This window comes from Grus americana, chromosome 31 (assembly GCF_028858705.1).
Source record: "Grus americana isolate bGruAme1 chromosome 31, bGruAme1.mat, whole genome shotgun sequence".
NCBI classification, from domain to species: domain Eukaryota; kingdom Metazoa; phylum Chordata; class Aves; order Gruiformes; family Gruidae; genus Grus; species Grus americana.
Window position 1 is genome coordinate 1,458,300 of NC_072882.1, and position 10,369 is coordinate 1,468,668.

The following is a 10,369-nucleotide window of genomic DNA, read 5'->3' on the forward strand; positions in this document are numbered from 1 at the left end:
TTCGACCCTGGAAAATTCCCCCTGGACTTTATTGGGATCGTCCGAAAATCCTGACGGCCCTTTCGCCATCCTCCCCCCGCCGCCATCTCTGCATCCCCCCCAAAAAGAGCCTGACCCCCCGCCCCCCCCCTGCCACTGCCACCCTGCCCCGGAGCAGCACCGCTCCGGATGTGCCCAAACTCTCACGGGAAGAGGGAAGGGCTGTGCGCAATGTCTCCAGCCTTATTTTCCAATGATTTCAAAGAAATTGGTCATTCCAACAGCACGGGCGGGGGTTTTTTTGGGGTTTTTTTTTTTTTGGTTTGTTTTTTTTTTTGAGAAACGTCCACGGAGTAGGAGCGAGCAGAAGGCGTCGTGAGCCTCGGCGTTGGTTGAGGGGTTCGGCAGCTCCCCCCAAATCCGCTCTGCACGCCAGCAGCGGTTCGAACCGTGGCATCGCTGGGGTGCAGACCCCCCCCCCCTCCCCGCCCAGAGAAGGATAAAAGCGGAGCCGTGCTGGGCTCCATCCTTGGCCAAATCCTCGGACGCTGACTTTTCCCATCCACGTAGGAAGCAACGAGGACGGGCTCGAGCCCTTCCCAGCATCCCGAGAGGAGTTGTCCTGCCTGGTCCTGGCAGAAGGCAGCTGCCTGCACATCCTGGGGGGATGCGGGGAGGACCGAGCCCGTTGAGCCGGGGACGTCGGCTTCCCTGCAAGCTCGGGAAGCCGACGGCTGGTACCGGAGTAGATAACTTGACTGTTTCTTACCTGCGAGTCAAAAAAAAAAAAAATAAAAAATAAATTACACCCTAAAGAGTTTCGTACGCAGCGTCGTTCCAAGCAAAACCACCTCAGTCCTGGTTGAGGTCCCTCTGCCCCAGCCGCAGGGTTTGCACGGGGTGGTGGTGGGGGCGGTCAGAGCAGCCCCGGGTGAGGGGGCTGGCGGGGTGGGACGGGGTTTGTGCTCTCCCGCTGTCGATATTCGGGTGCTGGAGGAAAGCGGGGTGGCTGGGGCTGGGTGCCCGGGAGCTGGTGAGCTGCCGCTCGTTTCCATCGAGGCGCAGACGTAAGACCTAAGGGGAGACAGGCAGGGTCAGCCCGGCTGCCAAGTCACCGAGGTTTTTGGCTTCCCAAAATCATGCAAAATCCGGTGCTCGGCTGGGAAGCTGGCGAGGGGAAGAGCCGCGCTCGGGTGCTGGCTCCTGAGCCTTCGTGCTTTGCATTCACAGACTTTCCCCGTAGCCGCAAGATTTTGCGTGGGACACGCTGGGAAGTGTCCCCACACCTGAGCCCGCGACTGGGAGCGGTCCAAAAATTCATAGCTTTTACCCCAAAAATGCTTTTCTGGGAGGATGGAGATGGAAAGCGGCTGAACCGCTCATCCCTCCTCCCCTCCGTGGGGAGGACGGGCGTTATCCCACGATGAACTGTTCCCTCTCCGGCCCGGGGGGACGACAGGCTGTCCTCAGGGTGGGTGACGCCGGAGGGGACCCCGGGTGCCTCCAGCCGCCGCCGGACGCCAGCCTGGAGCCAGGGACCGCAGTGCGGGTGAACCGAGCACGGGAGCAGGGCAAACCAAGCCGGCGGCCTCATCCGGACCTCGGGCAGGGGGAAGGGGGAAACATCTCCCTGCAAGCGCTGGATGAGACGAGAAACGGCTCCGGCGGGTCTTGGGGGACCTGGCATGGCGGGGGGGGAGAGGGCAGTCCAACCCCGTGGGGCGATGGCTCCGTTTTGTTGGTCCTGGCGCTCTCTGGGCTTCCTCCCCATCACCCCCAGGTCTCTGGTTTTATTTCACACACACCCCCACCCCCCCCCCACCCCCCCCCGCCTCGCTTTGCCTCCTGCTTTTCTAGTGCCTCCTTGCGCAAGAGCTGAGACCTTTAACTCTCTGGAGAGGAGCCTGCAGAGGAATAAATCAAACCCTCCGGTAATTCAGCCCTGGGCACCGCTGAGATAATGCAGACGGGGGCCGGCAGGCTGCTGGGGGGGGGCAGCCCCTGCCCACCCTCTCTGCAGGCAGGGCTGCCCGCGGGGTTTGCAGACAGGACAGAGCCTGGTGGCAGAGAGAGAGGGGAAAAAAAAAACCCCAAAAAACCCCAACATAAAATCCCCAAAGCCTGATGTGTCCCGTTGCTGTCCCCTTGGGACCATGGTCCGAAAGGTCTCAGTGCTCAGGGGCAACGGTGTCCGGCACAACGGGCAAGCAGAAAGGCTGGTGGCCAACTGGCCAGCACAGGGATGTCCTGGGGTGCGGGAAGCCCAGCCACGAGCGTTGCGACCCAGCCCACGTCAAAGCTCATCATCTCCCTTTTGCCTCCCGGCACGGCCGTGTCTCAAGCCAGCAAGGTCTAACGGTAAATAAACGCGCTCACGGCGTGATTGGGAAGGGGATGGAAGGGCTGCCGGAGCCTCCGGAGGAGACCAACCCCGCTCTGAGCCTGCGGGGCTCCGGGATGGACCTTCTGGAGCTGGGGGGGGGGAACGCATCGCTCTGCGAGCCCGTCCTCAACGCCCCGGCTGACGCCTGCCCTTCCCTCCCTCCGCTGCATTATCACCCTCGTCTCTGTTCAGGTACAGCTCTATAAAAGGAAATTAAATGCAAAGCCCGTCTCGTTAACGCATCTCCTTCGTTCCCCCCCTCAGGTCCCAGGTGCATTCCCGTGACATTCGGCGATGAAATACGGGCTCGTTTCAAAGGCATTCCTCCGGGCTAAGCGAACGCAGCTGAGATCTAGCGAGCCCGTCTCCTCGTGGGGATCGTAAACCGGCAGACATTTTAATGCTCGCGAGGGCTGGCTCTGTAATTTTATCTCTGTTTTAATTTTAACTAATCCTGAGCAGTGCTGAGAACCTGCCTTCCTGCGATGGAGAGGAGCCTGGCTTCCCTGGGCAGGTTTGGTGCTGAGTTGTCCCGCCTTTAATAGAAAAAGCAGAAGTTTTTGCTAGAAAAAAGGCTTTTCTGATGGTGAAATTAACGGCAGCCCCAGTCTCTCCTTTGACACGTCCCCGTGCCAGACGCCGTCACGGAGACGGATGGCTGGACAGCCTGTGGCTCTCCCTGCTCCAGGCTGGGAACCGCAGCGGAGCAGCTCTGGGACGTGGAGGTGATGCCACCCCTTGCTCCGACACAGCAGTTGGGGTGTCCCCCCGACAGCCCCGACACGGTGTAGGCTGGTGGGGGTCGGACTGAGCGTCCCCCAGCCCCGCCTGGTCCTGCAGCCTTACCTGGAGCCGGTGCATGAGATCAGCCCTGGGATTTTGGGGGGATGCTCCGCTCCTCCTGCCCCTGGGGCACCAAAGCTGGAGCCTTCAAGGCACCGAACGTCTCTTCCTCTACCTGTCCATCCTGCAGATGCTTCAGCGGCTCTGCGCTTGTGGGGGAGGACAGCAGCCTTTGGAGGAAACTTTTGGCCTCTCAACCTGCTCCATGCCGAAGCAAGGAGTAAATCCTGCCCGAGCGCACGGACGGGAGCACGGAGGACAGCTGGTATTTAACATAGCCCTTGACCCGAACGGCAAGAAGAAAAATCACCCAGGCACAGATTTCCCAGGATTTGGGCAACTCCTCGTCTCTACCGGGAGCAAAAACCTAAAGTGAAAGCGAGCAGAGCCAGTGCAACTCCTCGCCCGCTGGACCTGGGGAAGGAGGAGCCCAGCACCTGGGCTTGCTCTGACCCGGGGTCCTGGGCCACCTTGGCCAGTTCAACCGGCAGTGAGCCAACGGACCCACTGCTCGCTGCGTTTAAAGGACGGAGCCAACTCGACCGGATGGGACCACGCTTTCTTGCCAGTCTGCAGAGGGATCTCGGAAAGCCTTTTGAAATAGCTGCTGCTTTAAATGCATTTTCTGAGCAGAGCTGAATAGGGAAGGGAGCTCTCCCCGAGCTCCTTTAACACCCTGGTGCTTTAATACTGGGCAATGAGACGTATTTATAAATAAAAGAAAATGAAACATCCGCCCGACGAAGCAGACTCCAAGCAAGAGCAACAGTCCCCAAAGGGAAGATTTATCCAAGGTCTTTCAGGATAGACAATTAAGTGAGGGCAACACGAGAAAGACAATAAACCCAGGGAGACAAATGAAGGGCGAGGAATATCACCCCTTACAACTCCGCCAGTCTTTCCCCCCCAGCAGTTTCAGCTTCCAGCCTCATTTTCTCCTCCAGCAGGAAAAGAAACCATTTTAATGTGCTCAAGACTGTGCTGAAAAACCGTGAGCTTGGGGGAACTTCAAACATTATTTTTCTTGCCTGAGGGCTCAATCCCTCTTTCCCCAGATGATGTCTCCTGGTTAACAAGGGCATATCCACATCCAGCTATTCCAGCACCCTTTGATATTTAATAGGCTGAGTTCCAGTGGAGACCAGTACGCCGGCGCTCGCAGCAGCCGTTAGCTGCTTTACATTATAAAATTACGGTCCCGTTGCAAGCGCCGGGTTAATTCACTTACGGGAGAGAGAGAGAGAGAGAGAGAGAGAGGCTCAGCCTTTCCAACTCCAGCATCGCTTCCCCTGCGGCTGTTCCCTCTTTTAGGTCTTTGCTTAGCAAATCCTCCTCCCATCACTTCCCTGCCCAACTGGGAGCTGCTAATTGGTACCCGAATACCGCTGCAGGTTGGCACAAAGCAGATTATTATCTATTCAGCTGAAGGATGCTCTGCCTCAAGGCAAGCACCGGAGCCGCTTGGGATGAATATTAACCAGCGATGATAAGCACACCGAGCGTACCACGCTCACAGGACGTGAGGGATTTTACACGGAGGCTTTTTTCGTTTAGCGGAGAGGTCTTTAAGATCACTAAGGGTCTTTAATTCCTCTGTTTATCATGGGAACACAATTCTTGCCAAGCACTCAGCTTAAATAAACAGGTCTACAGGTCAACGACCGGACGCAGAGCTGCACGTCAGCCCACACACGCAACCGGGAGCAGACACGCGTGCACCGCGAGCGACGGCCCCGAGTCTGGGGGCGATGGGGAGGAGACTCAAAACCCCCCCACACCTCCCCAAGGCGAAAATGCCTTTCGCTGGGCTTTAACGAAGCGCACAGCTCGTCAGCACGGACTTCGTCAGCACAGCACAACGCCAAAGCTCTTAAAAACCATCCCCCCCCCCAAAGAAACCCACGCTCTGCTGAGCTGATTCCACTTCTCTTGCGAACCCAGGAGCGGGGCAGAGCCGTGTCAAGCAGCCCCCAACTTTTGGAAGCGTGCACGGAGCACCCCGCATCCCCCAAACCAGGATAACCCAGCTGCAAACTGCAAAACTCCTGGGGGCTGCAAAAATGTGACGCCCAGAGGAGGGTGAGGGAGGCTCTGGGGGTGGGGATGGATATGGGCTTGCTTTGCTCAGGGTGGGGGGTTCAGCATCCCTGGCAGCTTTTTGGCTTCTCAAAGCGAGAACAAGTAACCACACGCGTCACTCCTGGCTGTCCCGAAGGGGACGATGTCCCTGGCAGCGCCCAGCCACGGCTAAGGGGCAGCGATCCGGCTTGCAGCAAGGACAGTCGTTCATTTCCGAAACGACCAGGTCTGCCCCAAATAATTGAGATCTATACGTGGGTTTAGAAAACTGGCAGCGTTCCCGTTGGTTAGAAGAGATCTTAGCGAGGCTTGCAGGGAAATAACGGCACATCCTTAAACGAAATCCCCCTGGGAACTGGTCGTCACCTTTAGCGAGCGCTTGCACCTACGTCTGCAGATCTGGCCTAAAATTCAGGGCTGTTAAGTGGCAAAAACGTGATGGCAGGAGGGTCAGCGCTGCTCAGGGCAGGGGGGGGGACACACCGGCCACGGCAGAGGGTCCCCCACCACCCGGGCATCACTTGGGCCACTTTGCAGGAATTTGCTATAATTTATTTTTCCTCAGAAAAGCCACTTTCCTCTTTTTCCTGCTCCCTCCACCCTTTCAAACCGTGAGACCGGGGTCGAGAGCAGAATTATTTTTTTTGCGCTATGGCTTCCCCCAAAGGTACCCTAAAGGCAAAGGCTCCGGGATCCTGTCATCCTCGCCAGGATGCGCCCGTGACGAGGCGGGCATCGGTGCTTTCACGTCGGGCTGCAGCATCGCACCAGCTCCTTGCCCTAGCTGGGGGCGGGGGGGTGGTGTCAGCTTGGCTTTAATTAGGGTCTCGCACCCGCTCAGCACTTCTCATCGCAGGGTCTGGATGGTCTCGTGTTATAAATACGCTGCTTCTGGCTGCAGGGAGACCGTGATGGGGCAGGTGGGTCCCTGCGCTGAACTGGGACGTCAGTAAGACCAGCCAGGAGGAGAAATGGCACGTAAGGAGGGTGCACGAGGCTGACCCCCCAATAGCTGGCAGAAAAATAAGGAGAAAAGGGTTTTCCATGTTGCAGCCCTTTAGTGGCGGGTGCGAGAAAAAAGAAGAGTCTTTTTTGGGGTTGGCTTCCCCAGAGGACCCAGCGGTCTCCAACTCCCAGCGCCAGGGCTGACGCAAGGCAGGGCTCCGTGCCTGGGGAAAGCCAGAAGCCTGGATCCTGCTTCAGGGACAACGGGGACTCTTGGGAGCTGGACTGGGCTCCCATGAAGTTTCCCCAAAGTCCATGGCTTGGGAATGTCCTCCAGAGCTTTCTGGACGAGCTGCAGGAAACATTAGCATGCCACTGACCGTTCTCCCCCTGTTCCCCCTTTTTTTCCCAGCCCAGCTAGACCTAAAGCACTGAAAATAGGATTATTCCCCTCTGAGGGGGACTGAAAGGATGCTCAGGCGGTGGCCGGATGGTGCTGGGGACCTCAAACCAGGGGTGCAGTGCAACGAGCGGGCAAACCTCACTCGATATTTTATTCGCTGCAGTGTAGGATGCCTACAGATCCGAAGGGATTACGGATCCCATCTTACCCACACGGCTTTAGGAGAGGGATAGGAGAAAGCCTGGAGGCTCCAGGGCCACCCAACGGCTTCGGGGAACGGCTGCTGAGTTTTGCCCGGGCGGTCAGGACAAGGCTGGGCTCTTCACACGGTGGGAACCGTCGGCCGATGGCTGCGGGGCTGCCGCCGGTCTCGCGCGTGCGGTTTTGACACCTCGGTAACCCAAGCGCATTTGGGAGGGTGTCTGCTGATTTACGCGCCCTCCCAGGTTACCGTGGGAGGATAAATCAGATTTTTTTAAGCCCTTGTTTTAAACCTTTCACTAGCCTGTCCAAGACCAGACCCCGCTAAATGAGCTCAGTCGCTTTAGGGCTCCGCAGCTCGGCCCCCTGTGACGTCTTCCCGGCCCCGGCGAGATTGGGAATCGCCACCTCCTCCGACCGCCGGCCTTGGCGGCGTCTGGGGTTCGTTAAAGCAAATCGTTTGCACGTGTAGCGTGAGGAGGGGGCGGCTGCCGTACGTTTTCTCCCCCCCCCCGCCCCGGCAGGACCGAGCTGGGGAGATGTGTGGAGGATGCAGGAGCGAGGGGCGTGCGGAGGTGTCGGCAGGGAGGTGGCGATACGTACCCCCGGCTCAGTGGGATGCGGACATGGACCAAGCCCCTTCCATCCTCCAGACGGAGAAGGCGTAGCTGAGCCTCTCGTGGGCCAGGTAGTTGCAGCTGGTGATCTTGTGGTCCAGCTCATCACTCTGCAGGACCTGGTACAAGAAGTCTATGTAGCGGGCGGCCAGCTTGAGGGTTTGGATCTTGCTGAGCTTGTCGGAGGGAAGGGTCGGGATGATCTTCCGCAGCTCCGCGAAGGCGTCGTTGAGCGACTGGGTCCGCTGGCGTTCCCGCACGTTGGCGATCACGCGTTGCGTGTGCACGTCCTCGAAGGACTGCGGGACGGGGCTGCGCTTGCTCCGCTTGCCCTGCGGCGATGGGGCACCGCAGTCCTCTGCCGGTTTGCCCCCCTGGCCACGCTTGCGCAGGCATTTCTTGTGCAGCCGTTCGCCTTCCTCCTCGCTGGTGACCAGGCTGCCTTCGGGGGAATCTGGGCACATGCTTTCCTCTTTCATCTTCTCAGCAACTCGCGGGCGAAGGGCTCTCGGGGTCTCACGAGACGCGACGGACGCAGCACATCGGCAAGGTGGCCTGGAGAGGAGCCAGCGCCCGCTCCAGAGGTGCAGCCTGGAGCATCCACCCGTCAGCCTCCCCAGATTTCCCAAACCTTGTGGAGCCCTCCAAGGAGCTCGGTTGGTTTTTCCTTTGGGCTACGGAGAGGAGGGCATTCGAATAACTTTGGGGAATGGCTCTTGCTGATAGGGCGAGGAAGACCGTGGGCGGACCAGGCACAGACCAATGCAGCCGTGCAAGGTAATGCAAACATCAGTGGAGCTTATGGGTTCCAGATTTCCTCCCTCCCTCCTCCACCGACACCCCCAAGCCCTCCGGCACAGATGCTCCTGCCTGCTGCCCGGATGTCAGGGGACATTGCCTATGCTAATGTGAGCACCAGCCATGGAGTTCAGGGAAGGCTTTTTTGGGTTTTAGTCTTTTTTTTTTTTTTTTTTTCTTTCCCTTTTTTAAGTCCAGTTGATCCAGCAAAAGCCAGCCAGAAATGGTCACTTGTCCAATTTGGAACAGAAGACTTTTATCTATGAGAGATTCAAGTGGAAATGTGGAACAACGGATGTTTCAATGAGCAATACAGGTATTCTCTGACTCCAAAGGAAGAAGCAACAGTCATAGGCATCCATACTGCTCTTAAGAAATGGCATATTTCAAAATGAACTTGAGTTTCCATCCATCCATCTCTCTCCCCCCGTCTACATTTCTGGCAGTCTACAGTAGCCCTTATTGTACAGATGGAAGCCAATACTCATCTGCTTTCATATTCCCTTCAAATAAATCTGGCAGCTATTGCAGATAGGGAGGGTGGAAGAGGTCCAGACCCTGTATCACTTCCTTACACCACTCCTGAACTTCCCTGCAAATAAACCCTGCAGAAATGCTGAGAGGGCTGGGAGAGCTGCACCCTCTTTTAGCCAAGGTTGGAGGTCCAGATTCAGACTACCAAGCCATAAAACATTCTGCACAGGTCCCTCCTTACACTGGAGAGTCTTCAGCCCTCTGTTATCATACCAGTAGAATCAGCACATGCAACTGGAGTCCGTTGGTGGCCCACCATCCTCCCGCACCCAGCCATCCGCTCCCAAAGAGCTCCTACACCTTTGGGAACCCCTGTAACCTTCCCATCTCCTGCCTGTGCCCTCTCTGCCTCTCCAAGGTCTTTCTTCTCCAGTATCTGTTGACCTCGTCCAAGCTGTCCCTGCTCATCACGCTCTCCTGGCATTGCTCCCTGCTCCTGGTCATCGGGAGCTCTCACCCTGAGTCTCTTTGGAGGAGCGCTGGGGTCCTGGCACGATGCTCCTTGGCGATATTGGGGTCCATCCCCAGCGGAGCTCCATAACTCTCGCTAAAATCTTGCTTTGTTGTTCTGTCTTATAACGAGAGCACACAGGGGTATTACGGGAACAATATAGCTTAAAAATAGTGTCAGCAATTCATCAAAATAATTAAAATAATATCAGTTTCTGTGTAGATATTTTTAAATTAGCTCCTTTTTATAACATGTCACAAGTTTCCATATATAATATATTTGACTAACAGACATCTATAACGTACTACAGAGTTCTACACCGCCAAGTCTGCACCGTGCTGCAGCGGGATCCCCACCAACCCCCAGACCAGCAGTGATGGGGATGTGGCAACTCAGGCTGAGCAGGACCGGGAGGCTGCAGGAGAAAGTCCTTTAAAAGGCAACGACCTTTTCTTCTTGTCTTGCTGCATATAACGAATTAATATTCTCATCTTGTCAGTATTACCTTCATCCTGAATAACCTATGCCGTTGTACTGCAATCTTCTCTTGAACCTCTGTTCAAGAAGCTCTGACCTGCTCCCCGCAGCCCGAGGAGGAGGATGAAGAGGAGGAGGAGGATGGCTTCTCCGCTCTTTGAGGTGGGGCTGAATAAAAGCCAGCAACTTGCCCAACTTTGCTCAAGCAAGCTACGCCCGTTTCCAGTAGAAAAAACTCAATTCAAGCTCGGCTACAAGGTATTTCTTAAAACCGTGCTCCATAGACCTGCCAAGCATCTGTAGCCTCGCTGACCAGACACGCATCCCGTTGTCCATCGGCGCTCACAGCAGAACCCTTTCCATCCCCTTTGCCTTCCTAATTACACCCACCCGGGTGCCGCTTTTTCACTCTGGATGCAGGCTCCATACAGGTGCTTTTCTCTATTTTAAGGAAATGTGTGTTTTCATAGTCTTCCATGGATTTCTCTTGACGATCCTTCATGCCTGGTGGGAGCCCAAGTGAGTTGACAACCCCAAAGAGCCACCTCAGCCTCCACCCCAGGGAGACCGGAGCGATGCAGGACGATGATTTTGGCTATGAGGGGGCTTTGGCTCAGCCCCATCCTCCCCGTGTCAACTTTTGGGGATAGCAGAGAGCC

General features: G+C 56.6%; 1 protein-coding gene across 2 annotated transcripts; it reads right to left on the reverse strand.

Annotated features, from left to right (window-relative positions):
• Window positions 1-219: 219 nt before the first annotated feature.
• Window positions 220-8,109, reverse strand: LOC129198006 (twist-related protein 2-like). Of its 2 annotated transcripts, none has more exons than XM_054806921.1 (2): window positions 7,437-8,109; window positions 220-748 (listed from the first exon to the last, which is right to left on the reverse strand). In XM_054806921.1, the coding sequence occupies exon 1, from the start codon at window positions 7,927-7,929 to the stop codon at window positions 7,444-7,446; it is 486 nt and encodes a 161-aa protein (XP_054662896.1). In that variant the 5' UTR covers window positions 7,930-8,109; the 3' UTR covers window positions 220-748; window positions 7,437-7,443. The 2 variants fall into 2 exon arrangements, with proteins under 2 accessions (XP_054662896.1, XP_054662897.1); XM_054806922.1 differs by lacking the exon at window positions 220-748 and adding an exon at window positions 783-1,053.
• Window positions 8,110-10,369: the final 2,260 nt, after the last annotated feature.

Excerpts from the sequence above, each read along its gene's own strand:
- LOC129198006 (XM_054806921.1), bottom strand. The coding sequence starts at position 7,929 with ATGAAAGAGGAAAGCATGTGCCCAGATTCCCCCGAAGGCAGCCTGGTC.